The sequence below is a fragment of the Eleutherodactylus coqui genome, chromosome 6 (assembly GCF_035609145.1).
Source record: "Eleutherodactylus coqui strain aEleCoq1 chromosome 6, aEleCoq1.hap1, whole genome shotgun sequence".
Classification (NCBI taxonomy): domain Eukaryota; kingdom Metazoa; phylum Chordata; class Amphibia; order Anura; family Eleutherodactylidae; genus Eleutherodactylus; species Eleutherodactylus coqui.
In genome coordinates this window covers 148,175,871-148,196,291 of record NC_089842.1, presented here as the reverse complement: position 1 = coordinate 148,196,291, position 20,421 = coordinate 148,175,871, and the positions used below count along the sequence as shown (strand labels likewise).

General features: G+C 45.1%; 1 protein-coding gene across 3 annotated transcripts in view; it reads left to right on the top strand.

Moving 5' to 3' along the window:
- LOC136632772 (AP-2 complex subunit alpha-1) overlaps positions 1–20,421 on the top strand; it is a 39,521-nt gene that overhangs the window by 761 nt on the left and 18,339 nt on the right. For all 3 annotated transcript variants that reach the window (XM_066607918.1, XM_066607917.1, XM_066607919.1), the window contains exons 2-8: positions 4,431–4,499; positions 8,655–8,797; positions 10,637–10,830; positions 14,795–14,924; positions 16,779–16,880; positions 19,367–19,475; positions 20,102–20,252. In XM_066607918.1, the coding sequence (XP_066464015.1) occupies positions 4,431–4,499; positions 8,655–8,797; positions 10,637–10,830; positions 14,795–14,924; positions 16,779–16,880; positions 19,367–19,475; positions 20,102–20,252 (898 nt within the window). The remainder of the gene's footprint in view (positions 1–4,430; positions 4,500–8,654; positions 8,798–10,636; positions 10,831–14,794; positions 14,925–16,778; positions 16,881–19,366; positions 19,476–20,101; positions 20,253–20,421) is intronic.

Here is a 20,421-nt window from a genome sequence, read left to right as displayed (position 1 = left end):
CACACTGGAGGGGTGAGCTGGTGACGGGCAGGCAGTGGGCACACTGGAGGGGTGAGCTGGTGACGGGCAGGCAGTGGGCACACTGGAGGGGTGAGCTGGTGACGGGCAGGCAGTGGGCACACTGGAGGGGTGAGCTGGTGACGGGCAGGCAGTGGGCACACTGGAGGGGTGAGCTGGTGACGGGCAGGCAGTGGGCACACTGGAGGGGTGAGCTGGTGACGGGCAGGCAGTGGGCACACTGGAGGGGTGAGCTGGTGACGGGCAGGCAGTGGGCACGTTAAAGGGAATGCATTACACTGGACAATTGTCGGGCGTGTTTACGGGCAGCATTGACATTCCTGTTAGCTCTGGAGGAGTCAGCTGGTGCATGACCGCCATCCATCCTTCCGGCTGTAGTCACACGGGTGCGTTATTGGTTAGTGAAGAACCAACCTATTCCGTGCTATTTTCATGCGTGTGAAAAACGTATGTTTTTTATTATCTGCTCTGCACATCCTGGTTCATTTTTTTTTTTATATCACGTGGTTGCCATAGTAACCTGCATTTAAAAAAAATAAATAAAAATAAAGCACTTGTATGCAATTGCGATGCAAATTTTCTCTTGTTTTTAAATGTTCCCATAGAAAATAATAGGTGTTTCTTGAAGAAATCTCACAAAAAGTTAATTTTTTTTCTATTTTTTTCAAAATTTTATTTATTTTTTTTCTCTTCTAACTATTTGAACGGTCTGTCCAATTGAAAAATCGCTAGTGTGAATTAAAGGGTCTATGTAGTTACCCAGCAATGTGTCTGATGTGCTAAAATAAAAGGAGCGGTACTTATCTGTTCCCTGCTGCCAAAATCTAGCGCTGTGGTCCTTGTGGTGGTTGCTGCTGTGACTGGAAGTCAGGTGACCTCTTCAGCCAATCAGAGGCCGCAGCATTCCTGAACTCCTGATACTCACAATGTGAAGTCTGATGCCAAGGAGAACAAGTGGTGATTCTGATTGGCTGCAACGGTCACCTGACTACTGTGGATGACATCTGTCACAACAAACGCCAGGACCACAACGGGGCTGCATCATGGCGTCAGGGAACAGGTAAGTACCGCTCCTCTTCGTATTTTAGCACAGCGAACACTAAAGGGGGCTCGTAGCCCAGTAACTGGACAATCCCTTTAACACATTCACACAAATGCGTTCTTTTCTCATGCAAGTTCTGTCCAATCAGAATTGGCCAGAACTGATACGGGAATATTGCCTGTGAGAATACACTCTTTGCCACGTGGGCCGCTGCTGTGTAAGCGTTGGCACGTTGATGGATGAACTGGTGTTGGCTGAGTAGCGGGTTGTTTGATGGTTCTGGGCATACAGTGGAAGAAGTGGGGGTGGTGTTGGATTGGTCAGTTTTTTTAATTGACCGTAACCGGACTTGCCCGCGTGAATAAGGTCTGGGTGGTAAAGTGCAGTGTCTGCAATGGACTGAATGCGGGCACTGGGCATGCAGCAGACCTGGTGATGGTTGAGATGGTATAGAGCAGCATCCTGTCTCTCCAGTTATACTACATCTTCCATCCTGCAGAATGGGGGTTGTAGTTTCCCAGCAAGTGGAGTCACATGTTGCGGAGCTCTCGTAGGGCGGGCGTTATCTACTGCAGGGGCCAACAGAACGTATTTAAGGGGGACCTCATGCTGGACAGATGACGCCACGCTGCATGATGAGTGACCGCTCCTGTGGGAGGTTTCTGGATGTGGGCACTTAGGGTTCAGAAAGAGAGTTCTCAACAGAAAATGACTCGGACTTGTTGGCATCACTGGTTGGGCACCAGATGTGGACCCTCCGCTGGTCCAACAACTATAACTTAGGGGACTCTGGTTTAAGGGCTCATAGCTACTGGCGTTTTTTCAACGCGTATTATGCATGCAGTGCACGGCCGCGTGACATGCGGTGAATGCTCTCAATGAAAGCCAATGGATTTTCATTGATCCATGCACACTGGCGTGCAGATACACATGGGAAATAGATCACAGCATGCTCTATTTCTCTGCGTACCCACACAGCGCTGTGCATACGCAATGCATTGCACATGGGCGACGTTTTATACTCCTCTGTTATGAAACAGAGCGGGGAATGAGAAAAAAAGTCACACCGTGGCTGTGTAATTCATGCGCATGCGCAGTACACTCACAAGCATACGCGGCCTCTGCCGGCAGAGCCTGTACTTGCAAACAATGGTAAAACGCTGCAGGGAGACCCTCAGGGTCTTACCATTACAGCCCATGGACACGAGGCCTAAGGGTGCATTCACATGCAGCAGAATTGGTGTAATGATCTGCAGCGTCAGAATCCACACCAGTCATGCAGATTTTGACGCGGATCTGCAGCAGAATTTAATCCTTCAGTTGAAAGGGGGAAACCTGCTGCAGATCAGCGTCAAAGCTCATACCTAAAATCACACGTCTAAGAGCCCCCAGAGAGGCCTACAGTCTTTTGGACGACTGCATGAGTGCTGACGGCACCGCTACGGCGCTCGTGCAGAGCATTTAAACAGAAAGACTTTGCCACTCAGCACTTCACCTCCTATGGGAAGCGAGGAGCATTTACACGGAAAGACAGGCCAGCGAGCTAACGAGGTTTTTTTAAGCTGACTAAAAAGTGAGCCTAATTAACCGCGGACGACAAGTGAGCAGGTTTTTTTTTTCCCGAATTCACACTGAACAAATATGGCTCAAAGTTCGTTCATTTGGAGCGATAATCATTCCGTGTAAATGGGCCTTCAGATGCTGCGGCGTATGGGGTGGAGTGAGTTTTTGTGTTTCCTGCCATTGTATTTCTCTCTTTAAATGCTTTTTCTCCTCGTTTCCCTTTTTGGCATTGCAGCATCATGTCAGAAAGTTGCAAAATTGAACGCTGATAAGGAAGGAGGAGACTAAACAAGTTAAAGCAAAAATATCCGTTAATAAAGCTTTTTATAAAATGCCCTAATTGTGCCAACAACTTGTTTTCCTGCTTCTTTATGGCACATTGACAAGTTGGCTCATTCTCCGCATGAACTCAAAATGACAGTTGGCCTCCCTGAAGGTGTGAAGTGCAAATTTTCCAATGGATGGTGCCTGAATTATATACCCAATAACGCCTTGTGTGGTACATGCTGGTGCTGGCACCGGGCATCTGGCACCGCCCCCTTCTGTCACACTTTCTTCTCTCGCATATAATTCTAAAAATAAGGGCTAGAGTCCCATACATTTGAATGGGGATTGCAGACACCCGTGTGTATGTTGCAGTGACGGCTCCATTCTGATGTATGTAAAGTTGTGGAGACCTCTGTAGGATATGTGCCCTGTGTGATGGTTTGCCAAAACTGCCACAGAACATTGGCGCGAAAAGAAAATGCAACGTTTAACTAGGACTTTTTAAATTTCCTATTCAAAAACAATGCACATGTGACTAAACCGCAATACAACCCCCCTGCCAAATATATGCTCCACTCTAAAGTCAATGCAAACAGTAACTGCATTGCCAACCCTGGCCACTGCATTGTGTACGGAGCTGTCCGCTTTCGGATCTGTACACACTGAGGCTAGCCACACATGCAATATCGGGCCGTGAATCGTGCCCCCAAATCGCTCTCCCCACCATGTGAAAGCCCCGTGGATGCGAGGCGTTTTCATGTGAAGAGAGTCTCTCATCGCTTCGGGGGTGAAGGGATCCTCTGGCGCAACTGTTACAGCCGCAGAGGGTCGCGGATTTTGCCCATTGCTTTCAATAGGGCTGCATAGAACATGCAGGAAAAACCTCGCTCATGTGTATGACCCCATTCAAAAGAAGTCTTTTGAACGTCTTGGAGGCAGCACAGTTCTTGGTTCCTTCACTTCTCTTCTATGAGGCTGAAATGTAACAAGTGAAATAATAGTCGGAGACCTGATTGCTTATTGTATGTGATGTTTCCAGTATTTCAGCATTAGTGTAGATGCTCATTAAAGGGGACCTGTCACCTTAGAACAGCACCATAAGCTAAGTTATAGTGCTGTTCTGGGAGGTTAAGGGGGGGGGCGGGGGGATTTAGAATTTTTTTAAAACTTCCCTGCTCCCCAGTCCGGCAGTGTCCCCTGCTGAAGATTGCATGCTGTCTGAAAATCTGACTCTTCGCATTGCCATGTGTGCGCTCTCCCATAGAAGTCTATAGAAGAGTGTGTGCGCTGCAGTTTAAAGAGTTAGATTTTCAGACCACATGTGATCTGCAATGGGGGTACACCACCAGAACTGGGGAGCAGGGGTGTTTTAAAAACCTATATCCCCCGCTCCTGAAGCAGCACCAAAATTCAGGTTATGGTGCTCTTCTGAGGTGACAGGTTCCCTTTAAATTACTCATGTGGGATTGGGGCTAGTGCTCTTTTTCGGAATGTTCTCTGCTTATCATACAAATTAACTTTTTTTTTGTTTGTTTTTCAGGTAAAAGCAAAGAAGCAGAAATTAAAAGAATCAATAAGGAGCTGGCCAATATCCGGTCAAAATTTAAGGGTAAGTAGCCAGCCTTGTACTGTAGATAGTTTTGTTGTATATAAGCTGCTAGCTTGTTACCCGCCACTTCGTCCGCATGGAATTTGTATTTTTTTAATCTAATCTGTGTTTTGCTGTACAGCTGTAAGACACGTGACGGTCAGCATCTAGAGCTCAGCAGACTTGAGATTGCTCCAATGTCTCTCTAGCTCTGAGTTATGCGTGACGGTCAGCATCTAGAGCTCAGCAGACTTGAGATTGCTCCAATGTCTCTCTAGCTCTGAGACATGCGTGACGGTCAGCATCTAGGGCTCGGCAGACCTGAGATTGCTCCAATGTCTCTCTAGCTCTGACACATGCGTGACGGTCAGCATCTAGGGCTCGGCAGACCTGAGATTGCTCCAATGTCTCTCTAGCTCTGACACATGCGTGACGGTCAGCATCTAGGGCTCGGTAGACCTGAGATTGCTCCAATGTCTCTCTAGCTCTGACACATGCGTGACGGTCAGCATCTAGGGCTCGGCAGACCTGAGATTGCTCCAATGTCTCTCTAGCTTTAAAAGACGCATCACGCTCGTAATCTAAAGTCCGATGAGCCTGAGACTGCTGCGGGGTCTCTAGTGCTCTAAGAGCAGCTGGTCTTTCACCTTGTTGATGCCTTCTTGCCTCAGTGTGGTCGTCGAATTCTTGGGTTCTAGTAATTTTCGCAGCTCGAGCTCTACTAGAGCCACACGCTAGATCTGACTTGCGCGGCATATTAAAAGACCAAAAAATACAATTATCAAAAGGAAACTATTTCTTAAACAGCTGAGGTAAAATTAAAGCCGCGCTGTGATTGGTTGCTATGGGCCACATTGATTTTCTTAAAAATGTCAATACATGTTAATGTGTCTTTCGTTCAAGTTTTAATCCCGGGTAACGCGGGGTATCTCTGCTAACTTAATAATCGCATAGGTGCGGCGGCAACGATGTCTGCCTGTTTGGGGAGGCCTAGCTTATGATGTGCGGCAACAACATCTGCCCTCACATGTCTGCCCGTTTGTGTAGGCCTAGCTTATGATGTGCAACCCATTGCCCTCTTCCGTGTGGTGGCGAAGTGGAGGTGCGCCTGCACATCACCAAATAAATCTGTCTTATCGCACTCTTTAGAGAAACACTCCAAAGTTTTTGGGGAAAAAACTAGCCTATGTCCTTCCTCAAGATGCCGGCTTATCTCCCTGCCAAATTTCATCAAAATCTCTTCAGCAGTTTAGCCCATGAAAAAACAAAAATAAAACCTCTTGTGTGTAAGTGATCTTGCTGGCTGTTTTTATTCTGTTACTATGGTAATGTGCTTTTCATAGTGTTTCTGAAGTCCTATAGAGAACATCATGGAAAATGAGCCACATCCAAAACATGCTGACCCCCAAAGATGCAACAAACCAAAATGCTTTGTAGTGTGTTTTTATTTTATTTTTTTTTGTTGACTATAGACTTTAAGGTAATATCAGGATAGAGCGTTTTTTTTTTACCTAAAAAAGCAGTTTAAGGCCGCTTTCAAACGGGCAACAAAATCACACGATTTTCTCACTATGCGACATTGCTGCAAATGGCATGTATGTGAAGCCCATGCTTTTCAATGGGATCCTTCACTTTAGCGATGTTTTGTAGGCTACTACATTGTGAGAAGCAAAAATTGCGGCATGCTGAATATTGTCATGAATTGTGATTTTTTTTTTTTTTGCAGCCTATGTTTCCCTATGGAGCCTTCCTTTGTGTTGCATTGCATGAAATCGCAGTTTTTGTGCGGTGTGATGCAACTTTAACAGTAGGAAGTCCTACTGTTTACCCTAAAATAAGCCCTAACTACATAAAAAAACAACCCAAAACAATACATTACCTAACAGGCACTGTCCACTCCGCCGCAGTTCTCCTCTCGAAGCTCCGACACACTTGTCTGCAGTCTTCAGCCGCTGCTTCCTGGTTAGGAGGGTTCATAAATCCCGCCTCCAGGAAGCGCTGGCTCTGATTGGCTGAGTCGCCGTGCTCGAGAACCAATCAATGCAGCACTCGTGACCCAATCACAGCCATTACATTGAATGGGCAATGGCTTGGATTGGTTTGCAGAGTTTATATTTTAAGCGACCCCAAAAATCCCGGCAAAAGAGCTAGACAAAGTTGCGATATTGCCGCAAAAAAACACAGCAATACCGCAAAGGGATCGCTGGAACTCGGCTGTGATATTGCAATTTTCTCACGGCGATATCACTGCTGCCCATTAAAAAGAGGCCTAAAAACTGCAAAAATAAGTTCTGCTAAATGCTATGGGAATCCTGTCTTGTAGAGCTTCTTCCTTGAGTATCACCGCGCAGAGGTCATTTATAGTAAATGTCGTCTAATGAAGAAAGTTTGCTATAGTGTTAGCCAGTAGAGCAAGGTGTGATTGTTCCCAGCAAGAGAAACCAAGTAATCTTGTAGATATGATACCTTTTAATGGCTAACAAAAATACATGTTGCGAGCTTTCGAACCTCTCAGGGTTCTTCCTCAGGCTGAATGAAATGGATCTGAAGAGGCAAGCATATATATAAAACCGCGAAGAAACTCCACCATACCCTACACAAGGATGACCGTCTGAAAACCATATTCCCGGACCCTCCGCTTCTGTGTTACAGACAACCTCCTAATTTGAGGACCTTTATAATCAGGAGTGCATTGTTCTCTGACACACAAAAAGGAACTTATCCCTGTAAGGTAAGGAGCTGTAAGACCTGCTCACATATACTGACTGCGGACAGGATACGGATCCCCAACACACAGCAGGACTATAAGATCCCGGGGACATTCACATGTTCCACGTTCGATGTTGTGTACCTGATCATGTGCAGTAAATGTCCTGTGGGGGGTCTTAATGTTGTACAAACACGACAAAAACAAAGAGAGGATGAGATCGCATCACGACACGATTAGAGAGAATAAGATCTCACCACCACATAATTAAAGAAAGAAAGACAGAATTACCTGTGGCTGGGCACAACACAGAACACATGAAAGTTATTATAATTAAAGGCAATTTCAAATCACAAAGCCACAGAAGAATTTGGGAGTATAAATTTATAATAACTTTTAACACTTTCAACAAAGGGCTAAATTCTTCAAGAGGATTCATGTGTGACTGGGAAGTATAAGAAATAACAGATAACACTCTGGCCTGGTGACCTCTTAACACTAATTTAGAGACCATAAAACTGTCACATTTTTATCAGTGGACTATTTAAGTATTTATTTCTCTACTCATCCTGTTATTCTTTTAAGTGCAAATTAATCACATCATGTCTGTGCCTGGTCATAAGTGTGTGTGTGTGTGTGTGTGTGTGTATAATATAAATATATATATTAAAATTTTTTTTAATATATGCATGCCTTTTTGGATCTATTTCATTATGGCTGAGGAAGGACCCTGACAGGTTTGAAAGCTTCTTGTAACATCATGTATTTTTGTTAGCCATTAAAAGGTATCATATCTACAAGGTTACTTGGTTTCTCTTGCTGGGAACAATCACATAGTAAATGCCTGTCACTACAGTCTTTTATTGAATGATGGATATATGACAGTAGATGGCAATTATACCAAGTTAATAGTCTTTGCCCCATTTTTGTGACCACTTCATAGATCTCCTACCTTTTGCAACAGATTTGCAGACTGAAATCTCAAACTGGAAGAATAAGTATTTCTGTAAATGTGCCTCCATTTCACGCTGTATTTTATAGCTGTCTTGTGGTAATTGGGGAGTGTCTGTAATAAGGGAGACGCCTATAGTTACTACATCAGCATTTCTGTATTGCTCACCACTCCTGGATTTCTGCAGCGAGGTGCAGGCTGTAAGCACGGCTTGTTGAAGATGATTGGAATATTAAATAGCCCGTGCCACCACCCAACCCGTCTGACCGTGGCGCTGCTCTTGCTGAACCAGTTTTGTAGTATTGTATGAATATATTCAACTCCTTAAGCATTCTTATATTGGCTTCAGCAGGTTCACTCATTGCTATAATAAGCTTCAAAAATCTGCAGTTGAGTCTACAGCCCCCAGCCATGGGACCACTGCTCTTACTGTATGCTAACTGCATAATGGTCTAAGCACCCATACCTTCATGTTGGTCATAAATGTTTTATAAGACTGTTTCTTTTGCTTTTCTAGGAGACAAGGCCCTGGATGGCTACAGTAAGAAGAAATACGTGTGCAAGCTCCTCTTCATATTCCTGCTCGGCCATGACATCGATTTTGGGCACATGGAAGCAGTAAACCTGCTGAGCTCAAATAAGTACACCGAAAAGCAGATAGTGAGTAACCAGACCAGTTTTCGAGGTTGTCTCATATCATTGGTGATTACACATGTCTGGGTTTAGGTATCGCTTGTTTGAGGTTAATCCTAGTTAAACAATCCCTGTGCTTAAAAAGAACTCGAGTCCCCTGTCCTGAGGACTTCTACGTCGATCTTGAATTAAGAGTCCATCTCTTGGTCTCTGAAAGAAAAATAAAAGTTTTTTTGTTTTGTGTTTTTTTTTTGCCTATTCCAGCTATTTATTTTTTATGTACACATTTTAGCTGCCATTTAGAGGGTGCAACATATTAACTACCACTTTCAATAACAATAACCTTATATTCCTGCAAATGAGAGACACAAGATTTGTTGCTGATTCTCTCAAGCAGATCAGCATTGGAAATCTATCCTTATGATCTATGTGAAGACATTCTTAGACTTAAGCTCCATTTACACGTAACGATTATCGCTCAAAGGATGTCTTTTGAGCGATAATTGTTGCATATAAATGCTACCATCGCTTGCTTTTTGTCCAACAATGATTTTTAGTTGAGTTTAAAATTCATAGTTCAGCCGGAGAGCTGATAGCAGGAACCGCAGGCTGTGAATCTCCACCGGAGCGCTGATAACCTTGTATTCAGCTGCTGTCCCGTGGCAAATAAAGGGACTGTATGCAGATAACTGACCACCTGCTGTTCTCTGCATACAGCTCAGGGAGGCTCATTTACATGCAAATGAAGATAATAAGCTGCTAATGGGCATTAGTAGCCATTAGCATTTTATGCAAAATCATTGCTCAAACTGTCAATCTCCCTATCTTTTGAGCGATTATCTTTGCATGTAAATGGGGCTTTACCCTGTATATGGCAGGTCAGCTTTCTGTAGTCTTTGGCCTGACTTGATATCTCTTGAGTAAAGTTGATTTTTAGCTAGTAAGGCAAGCTGCATTGTACAATGTTGTTTATGGCTTATCTATATACATTTTACGTCTGTCGTGATTATGCACCTACCATGCTTTACCTTTGTTGTGGCCTGAGAATGTAAAACATGTTAAAGGGGTTGTACCAGTATCACTAGTTATTCTCTACCCACAGGATGGGGGTTTACTTGCTGATCACATGGTGTCTGTGTCCCTCATCGTCCTCACTCAGTGTTTACTGCACACCCCACAGTGTGGGGGTGATTAAATGGAGTGGAGATCACACATGCCAGCTGCGGCTCCATTCACTTTCACTGGTACTGCTGGAGACAATCAAGTGCAAGAGCTTAGGTATTTGCATCAGACCCATTGAAACGAATGGAGAGCTGACCGTACACGCTCAGTCAGCAATCTATTCTGACATCACTGCCTGTAAAGAAGCAACCCTGCAGTGACAGGCATAGGGGGACACGAAACCCCAGTTCTTGATATCGGCGAGGATCTCAACAGTGAGACCCTCACCGATCTGGAAGTTATTCCCTATCCCAGAGATAGGGGATAATGTGTGATCCTGGTACAATGCCTTTAAAATGGCCATATACATTAGATTAACTTCAACAGCAGATCTTGCCGAAAAGAGGGATCGAGCACGTTGGCCTTCAATATGCTCAATCCATTCTTTCATTGGTGGTAAGCTACTGACAAGGTTGTCTGTTAGTGGCTTATTCCAACCCTCTATTGAGAAAACATTCACACTTGACCAGTCCTGGCGTTCGGGAGGAATAGCTGAACAAACACGTGGTGGACCGCTATCTAGGGTGTATGGCCATCTTTAGTTCTATACCAATAGCTTCCCTGGCCTAAACCCAGGTAAAAATGTATTTTCCTGAGACTGAGGTGTCCTTAATGTACCTGATGAATCTTTCTCCCATATTTTAGGGCTATCTTTTTATCTCTGTTCTGGTGAATTCCAACAGTGAACTTATTCGTCTTATTAACAATGCAATCAAGAATGACCTGGCCAGTCGTAACCCCACCTTCATGTGCCTGGCCCTGCATTGCATCGCTAACGTTGGCAGCAGGGAAATGGCAGAAGCTTTTGCATCAGAGATCCCCAGAATTCTTGTTGCAGGGTAAGATTTACTTCTAGGTTATATCTGTGACATGGAAGTAGCGGGTAGGAATGTATTTTCATGAAGTTGAAGTGTCTTTGAATCTTTCTCACTTGCTTTGTCATTGGGGGAAAACGGCGAAGAAGTTGGGTATAGCTCCTGCCACTAGGGGGCGGACACTAAGCAAAGGAAGAGTTGAAGACTTCTACCGTCTTATACCCCTCTTGTAGCCTGTTGGCCAAATCAGTTTTAGCTTGCTGTCCATAAGAAGCAGACCTTCCTGCTGCAGGTCTTCAAGATCCTGAAGTTTCTTGGACTTTTTGAGTTCACATTGTGTCAGAATCCTCCTAGTTGCATATTGAGAAGGGACACCAGGGTTGCAACTAACGTTTTTGCTGCTTCCCTACCTCCTGAAGGCAAGGTGGCACAGAATATCACTAACTCTTCTTTGACCTGTTAGCGAAGATCCTCTGGCTTGGATCCCTTCTGTTCATTTCCCTTGGAGGTGGTTTTATTGGGCTGCATCGCGTATGGGAACTTCCGATATCTTTTTCCAGCCCAGCAATGGCACCGCGCTCTTCACGTCAACGTGACCATGCGTTGAATTTCAGTGGCGCAGTGTCCGCTTCACTTCCAGTTCCTGCGCTGTTCTGATAGACTCCCCTTCCGGCCTGCCTCTGTGCCCTTTTTGGTTGCCTCCCCATCCGTTTTGCCCACTATTTATTGTTTGGTTGCCTCCCTTCTCTGGACTGCCTGCACCCCTTTGGTTACATGCTCTTTTGGTCGCCTCACCACTTCCGGTGCTGCCTATTCCAATCCTTGTTAGGTCGCGAGGAAGATGCGTTCCCTTCACATCTGCATGGGGAATGCAGTCACCGCTGATAGGCATCCAAATTCTGCCTTCCTACTCTTGGTCACAGCGTACTTCAGAGGGTGGGATTTCTGGTATTGGGGATCAATTTCACCTCCAATTTCCCACGCCTCTCACCCTGAGTGCCATTTTCTGCGGCTCCTCTGCTCCACAGGTTGAGTGGGGTGTAGGAGGGGGGGAATCTCCTAGACCCGGGTAAGACAACCTGTCCTAGGCAACTCTTCGCCACCCTAGCCCACTGTGACTGTCAGCCTTTACACTGTGCACATGTTGCAGCTAGGCATACTTTCCCCTCCACATACAGCTGTCGAATTTTAGGGGGAATCTAGTGATTAGAGTATAACCATTGTAACATACTTCGCATGCTCCTGCTGTTGCCTGAACTGCCTGCCTCCCAGACTAACCAGTCCCTGAGACATTCACTGCCGTGCTCCCACAGGTTTTTGAACCCAAGTGAGTTGTGTATCTCACAAAAGCCTCCATGTCAATTGTGGAGATGCTGGGCAGGACATCAGCTAGAACCCAGCTGAAGGGTCTGATGCTGAGGAATCATTCCTACTGGAACAAGCGTGTGGCAGGACCTCCAAATGCCAATGGTGCTCAACTACGCACGGCATACTCTGCCTCGCCTCCACCACTGCATCCCACTCAATCCCATCTAGGGACAGCTCCCACTCCGAGGATGAAATATCAGATTTTCCTTAGATGAACAGTCTTCTAGAGTTTTCCTCTATGGTAGACAATCTTGTAGAGGAGGTTTAAAGAGGCGCTTTATGTTCAATACCACGATTCCTCTACCACCAGAGGCTCCTTCTCCCTCCAACGTCTTAGTCTTCGACGTTATGTATCCGTTCCCCGAGGAATCAATTAAAAAGTGGTCGTCTTCACCATGGGTGCCTATCCCCGTGTCTCACCTGTCCAAACACAATACCCTGCCCCTGGCAGTTGCGTCATCCATTAAGGACCGGCATGATAGTTGACCAGAATCCTTTGCCAAGTCATCTTTTGAGGCCGACCAGTGAGCCCTTCATTATGAGTCAATAGAGCTACATCCGAATGGGCAAAACAACTGCACCGAAGGGGTCCTCGCCCAACAGGAAGAGTTAGCTGAACTAACTCTTCAGCTCTCCCAGGCAAGCAAATTCCCTTGCAAGGTCTTTCCTTCACGTTTGCCATGGCAATCTGCCGCACTTTGTGGCAAAAGTTTTGGTCTGCAGACTGTACATTTAAAAAATCTGACAGGACTTCCCTCTATAGGAACTCGTCTCTTTGGCAGCCGCCTAGATTAAATGATTTCTGAGGCAACAGTGGGAAAGGGTTCTCATCTTTTGCAATACAGGTACTCTCATCTGTACATTGCCAAGAAGAAAAAACCTGCTTTTCATCTCTCCAGCCCACGGCCTTTGGACCCCCTAGGACCGCATCCCAGTAACTTTTTGAGCCATTCAAGATTTGCTCAACCGAGGCAAACGTTTTATTGGATTTTACTCCAACCTGTCCAAGGTCCCCAAAAAGGACGGATCGGTTTCCCCATCCTAGATCTGAAGCTACTCAACCGCTACTTCAAAGTACGTCGCTTTTGTACAGAATCCATCTGGGCAGTGATTGCTTCTATGGAGCAAGGCTAATGTCTATTGTCGATAGACATTAAAGTTGCCTATCCTCACATCCCGATTTGCCAGTCCTACCAGTGCTTTCTTCAGTTCAGTCCAGTCAAATCATTTCCAATTCGTCACATTGACATTGAAAAAGCTGTTGTGGTGCTTTTTCATTCCTGGGGAATAGTGGCGATCCCTTATTTGGGTGACCTATTGATCAAGTCTCTGTCCCTCAAGGCCAAACCATGCATTTTTCTGTTCCCAGAATCCTTTACTTCCTCCAATCAGGCAAGGATATGGGATTGAGACTCATTAAAGGGCCAAGTCTCTGCACTATCTATCCTTTCTGCAATGCCCCATGGCTTCCATGTCTGCAGTCTGTACTTTTCGTTCAGGGAGTCGCACACACTGCCTTTCCTTACCATCTTCGGTCAGCACCTCGGGACCTCAGTCTGGTCTTAGATGCTTTACAATTGTCTCCCTTTGAGCCAATTATTTCTTTGATGGTTGCCATCTTGGTAGCCTTCCCTTCCATCCACCGCACTTTCATGCAGGTCTTCTCCTTTTCTGGTGCTTCATTGGCACAAGGTGGTCCTTCGTCTGGTTTCTCCTTTCTTTCCAAGTTGGTCTCGTCTCAGAGGACATCGTTCTGCACACGCTTGACGTCATTCTCGCACTGCGGATCTATCTTGCTCTTACAGAATCCTTCCGTAGTACAGATTCTCTGTTCCTCATCTCTGACAGCCCCCATCAAGGTTTGCCTGTCTCCAAGTCCACTATCGCCTGATGGATCAGGTCGGCGATTACAGAGGCTGTGGGCAGGACTCCACCTATTCGAGTGGGTGCCTCCTGTGCAGTGTCCGTTAATTTTTCTGCTCTCCAGGTCTGCTAGGCTGCAACCTGGTCTTCACTGTATACCTTCACAAAATTTGCATACTTTCGCATCCTCTCACGCTGCTCTTGGTCGCAGTATTCTGCAGGCTACAGTACCCCGACTGCATCAGAGGTACTTTTGGCCCTCCCCTAGGGACTGCTTGTAAACGTCCCAAGGTCTACGCTGTGTGCCCCAATGATACAGATGAGAAAAATGGATTTATTTATTTATTTTTGTTGCCGTAAAATCCTTTTCTCGGATGTTCATTGGGGGACACAGCACCCACCCATTATTCAGGGTAACCGGCTGTTTCTCTGTTCTGAGCTTTCCCCTTCACTTCTTTGTTTAGTCGTATGTTATTTTCAAGTTATATATTCAGTTAGTCTCTCCTACTACTTGTGTACAAACTGATTTAGCGGAGTGGCTACAGGAGGGGTATAGCTGATAGGAGCCAACTCTTCCTTTGCTTAGTATCTCTTAGTAATAGGAGCTATACCCAAGGTCTTTGCTGTGACCCCCCCCCCCCCTGAATATCCGAGAAAAGGATTTTATAGTAACAAAAATCAGTTTTTTCTACTTGTCACTGATGCCGTCTGTTTCCAGTGTCCGTGTCTCTAATAGAAGATATGTTGTGTTTTACAGGGACACAATGGATAGCGTAAAGCAGAGTGCTGCTCTGTGCCTCTTAAGACTATACAAGACCTCACCTGATCTTGTGCCAATGGGTGAATGGACGTCACGGGTAGTTCATCTCCTTAATGATCAACATATGGTACGTGGTTAGATGAAACTGTGTGATTAGGGTATTCACGGATGGCGATTTTGTTGGAGGTTTTTGCTGTGATTTACATGTTATGACAGAAAATGTGAAACAAAAATGGCATTATGATGGGTAGTGAAATCTGTGTTTTCACTAGCTTGTGGTTCAAATAGAAACATGATGGTTTGTAAGGCAATCGGCGTGCTTTTAGGTCACTCTCACACAACCAGATTTGTATTGCGGATTCCTCAATTGGTGTCTGTGCAGACTTTCCTCTGTAAAATGCAGGCATTGAAAGGCATGCTTTTTTCTTTTTTTTTCATTCACACTGCTACTTTACTGCAGAAACTTCCATGAAAATTAATAGAGGCATCTGACCCGCAGCCCATACAATATTAACATTGCGTGTGGGCTGCGGATAGGTGCATCATCGATAAGCGACGGTGCAAGAAGTACAAACAAAAGGATAAAAAATGTACTACGCATGACCGCCTGTAAGCCCCCACATTATGTGCAGTAAAATTACCGTACGCAAGGTCACCGGCCGGGCTCGCAGCCGGAATCTGCTGCGGGCCTCCCATATGCCGAATCGGATCGTGTGAGCCCAGCCTTACACAGCAATCTTTCTCCACTGCAAATCGCAAAGGAAGAAAGCTGATGGCAGCTGATACCTGAACTTGTCATAGTGACTTAACTGAGAAGTCCAGGCTATAATCTGTATCTTTTCCCGTGTTTTGAACCCAAAAGGCTTGGGCACAACTCTAATTGGACAGCACATGGAATCTATGTGCACATTGATAAGCATTAACATGTCCTATTTCTCATTCTTGATATGGACAGTTATAGAACATGCAATGTGTTTTTGCACGCGGGTGTTACGAGCGTGTGAAAAAGTGTCCATGTGCATAGCCTCATAGGCTATAAAGGGCCATGTTCTGTTCATTAATTAACATGGACAGCACACTGTCTCAAATACGCTGGTGTGCTGGAAGGCTTAGGGTGCTATTACACAGGTGCCACTAACGCTTGTTATTTATCATTAATTGATGTGCTCAATCTGGACCTCCAACTGCAAACCAGCAATTATCAGTAAACGTGAGCACTAGTGGTGACTGTTAGAGCCTGTTTAATAGCATCTATTGGTTACTGTTACACTGTGACATTTCTCCACTGTAAGGCTGGGTTCACAAGGGGTGGAATTGCCGTGGAATTTCTGTGCGGACTGTGCTGGTGGAATTTCCGTGCGGAATCTTAAGCCCAAGACTAAGCAGTAAAGTGGATGAGATCCGTTTCGACCAAGCCGCGCTGAAACTGACATGCCATGCGGAATTGAAAGCCGCGGCATGTCAATTGTAGCACCATTTCCGCTGCGGGCTCTCTTTTCTCTATAGGGAGGGATGGCCACAGTGGAATAGGCCGCTTTCAAAACCTGGGGGACTTTAGCTGCGGAATTTCCTTGCGGTCTTGCTGCAGGATTTCTGCCCCGTGTGAACTCAGCCATAAACACAGATGGAGCTCCGCTGATTGCGACCGGCAACTGAACTTGTCAAATTGTTAGAATAGATGAGTAGAGGTGCCAGCTGCAACCAGCACTGCTTTGCCTGTGTTTTGCAAGGGAGGAACGCTGCGTGTAATAGCACCCTTGTTATGTTGCAAGAATGAGTCACATTTCCATTTCTGCATTGCCCTGTTTGGCTTGTAGTATACTGATGGCTTTTATGATAAGGGCTGCTATGTGATGTAGGATTTGTAAACCATTTAACTGCAAACCTGCAGACACAGATCTGGAAAAGTGATGGGTTATATGTAATTAATTCTATTAGTGAGATGTATGTAATATTTGACATGTTCTCTTTATTGTGCCAGGGAGTGGTGACCGCAGCAGTAAGCCTCATTACCTGCCTCTGCAGGAAGAATCCAGACGACTTCAAGACATGCGTCTCTTTGGCCGTCTCTAGACTTAGTAGGGTATGTATGTTTTACGTTTTGGCAGCTTCACCTGGATCAGCACTGTGCCGCTTCCAACCTGAATGCTTTGTACAAATTTAGGCCTCATGTCCACGGCTAAAATAACATTTAAAATCCAGAGTGGATAACCCGCACGCGTGATCCGAGCCCCATAGGGATGCATTGGACACCCGCAGGTAATTAAATACCTGCGGATGTCCTTTTCCCCTGAGGAGCGGATTGCGTGTGTGGGAAAACACCCGCAGCATGCTCCATTTTAGTGCGGGTCTCCCGCGGGGACGGCTCCCACAGGCTTCTATTGAAGCGTACAGAAGCTGTCCGGATCCGCGGTACACCCGGAGCTGAATTTCTGCTCTCCGGCGCGGGAGTGCGGGAGAGAAGGAGTTTAAAAAAAATTTAAAAAAAAATAGTGCAAGGCGGATGTGCACGGCACGCTGCCGGCGGGCTGAGCACATCCACTGGGCCAAAGAAAGAGGATCGTGACGGAGGGAAGATCCGCAGCGTCTGGACAGGTAAGTAATTCTTCTTTTTAGGCCTTACGTCCGCGGGAAAGGAGGGACCTGCTGCGGGATTCTGCATGAAGAATCCACGGTGGGCCTGATTTTCCCTGTGGACATGAGGCCTTAAACTTAACGTCCGGTTTCAGTTTGACCCCTCCGAGACTATGTTGGATAAGTCAGGTTTCCAATTGGCCTGTTTTTTCTGATTAGATTTTCTCTAAAGAGTTTAACTTTGTTCTACAATTTCACTACATTCTGGACTCTGGCGATCTGACCTTTAGCTTTTCTCACAGAAGAATCAGAATCCACAGATTTCGGATGAGAATTTTTTTTTCTGCATAATTTCACTAAACTGAGAGTTTTTGAAACTGATGGACATAAAATGGGACTGAATTGTTGACCTCTGGCTGGAAGGAAAAATCCTTTCTTTCCAGGATTTATTATTTAATTTCTGTTCCTCTAGACGTGCACACACAATTAGGTTCAAAAGATGACTAAAATACATTGCACATTTACACCTGTTTTTTTGTGGGTTTTTTTTTGAGAAATAGCTGCTATTTTAAGGCTGGTTTCAGACATCTGTAATGCAGCCAGGTTTTAACATCTGGAGTATTACCTCAGTTTCATCCACTTTTCTTGTATTGTAATACGCTGTGTATTTCTCGACTGTCATTGGGGGACACTGCAAAGATCCCAGGTATATCTCCGGACACTAAGCAAGAGAAGAGTTAACTCCTCCTACCAGCTATAAACTAAAGGTTTTATCTCAGTGTGCAGGGGCGTAACTATAGTAGATGCAGGTGCACCCAAGCCCAGGAGCCTTGGGGGGCCCATAAGGCCCCTCTTCTCCATATAGGGAGCCTAGTGCTATGAATAAAGTGTTATAATTGGGGGCCCTGTTCCAAATTTTGCTTTGGGGCCCAGGAGCTTCAAGTTACACCTCTGTAAGTGTGCATAGGAGGCAGGTCTTCCTCCTCTAGGTCTCCAAGATCCTGATTGAATTACTTAGCTTACCGTAGTATCTAGAGGAGTAAAGCTGGTAGGAGGAGGTAACTCTTTTGCTTAGTGTCCGCCTTCTGGTGGCAGGAGCTATACCCAAGGTCTTCATTGTCTCCCTCAATGAACCTTTGAGAAAAGGATTTTACTGAAAGTAACGATAAAAATTGTTTTTCTGCATACATATTCTTAGGAGGTAATACAAATATACACTACATATAAACCTACTCTGAGGGTGAGTTCATATGTGGCCATTTTTGTTTGTTTTGTTTTTTTGGCAAATTCACGCAAAAATTCATATCAGATCTCATCCCTTTAATTGAAGGGGTGAAGTTTGCTGTGGATTCGCGACAAAATCTGCACCAAATCCACTGTGTTTCAATGCAGCAGATTTGTTTCAGAAATTTTTGTCTTTTTTTTTATATCTAAATGAGGTTTGCCAAAATCCATGTACATGCTGCAGGAACAACCCCGTTCTGATGTGTGAAACTGGCTGCAGAAGTTTCTGCAACTGAAAATCAATCTGTGTGTGAATATACCCTTAATATGGCCTTATTCGCAGGGGCGTATATCGGCCGCCGTTTTCACAGCCGGCGATATACGCTACCATCTGAGCTTTCTTCCCCCTTCCCTCGCCGCCTCTCTCCTCCAGCTGTTTGCATTGGGGGGAGCGGGGGCGGCGCTAAGCACCGCTCCTCCCATTGCTGGCTGTGGACAGGGGGCAAGAGCCCTTAGTTTCTCGGCCCAATGTCGTGCTCACCTGTGTGAATGTAACCTTAACCTGTTTGAAAAAATACATTTCCTCCCTGCATAATCCCTTTAAAACAGGACTGGGAAACAATGTTGCTGGAATCTAATTAGTGGAAGCCCTGTGTATAGACAGATGTATGCATATGTTCCATGGCTACTTAAATAGCACATAGACTTTACAATTAATTCTGAATATTTTATACAGATTCTGATCAGATTTTCTCTCTCCCTTCTACACAGATTGTGTCTTCAGCCTCAACTGACCTGCAGGATTACACCTATTACTTTGTCCCAGCACCATGGCTTTCTGTAAAGCTGCTGCGCCTTCTTCAGTGTTACCCTCCACCTGGTAACAAAGTGCTTTTTGTCCTAACTGAACCTTTCTTTATAGTATATACCTATTAACAAATGGGATTGTGCTGTGACTGCAATGCAGTAATAAAGAAATACAGTATGCTGTGAGCATTCGTATCTATGCAAACATCGGGTGACTAACCTAGATTACATTATTACTGCTTATTTGGACAGCATACAGAATATTGTGTACGGTTTAGGCTGTTCACAGTAGCATCGTGGCTTCTGGTCAGCTAGAACAGATCTGTTTTCTAACGACCCCCCCCCCCCCCCCCCAACAAATCCTGGCCGATCCCTCCATTCTGTTATATTTGTAGTCAGGGTTCTGTGTTCCTTATTATACATTGACAAACATGCATATTCCTAAGATTTGTTGCAGAAATTTCCATGACTGTCCTGTAAATCCTGAATGGGTTGCTGAAATCCAAGTACATGCTGCAGTATCAACATCCTTCAAATGTATACAACAGACTTTCAGTTGCGGAAACCTTTGTAACAAATCTATCATGTGAACATAAACTCACTGGGTCTTATGTATGGATTCCCCTGAAAAGACCTGCGTGATGGCTGAGCTGGTGTATTTCCTTTTAATCTTGCTAACTTATGTAACTGTGTTTCCAGAGGATGCCGCTGTGAAAGGACGACTCGTCGAATGCCTGGAGACCATCTTGAACAAAGCCCAGGAGCCTCCAAAATCAAAGAAAGTGCAGCACTCTAACGCAAAGAACGCCATACTTTTTGAGGCCATCAGCCTTATTATACATTATGACAGGTATGTGACATTGGTTCTTAAAATATTATAGGTCTGTTACATTGCATACTTTCGGTTCTGTGGACATCTGACATGACTATTTTACATGAGCTTTTTACTTATTTATACACTTATAGGCTACATCCAGACAGCTATGTGCGAGTTGCGCCAAAGATTCTCCGGCATAACT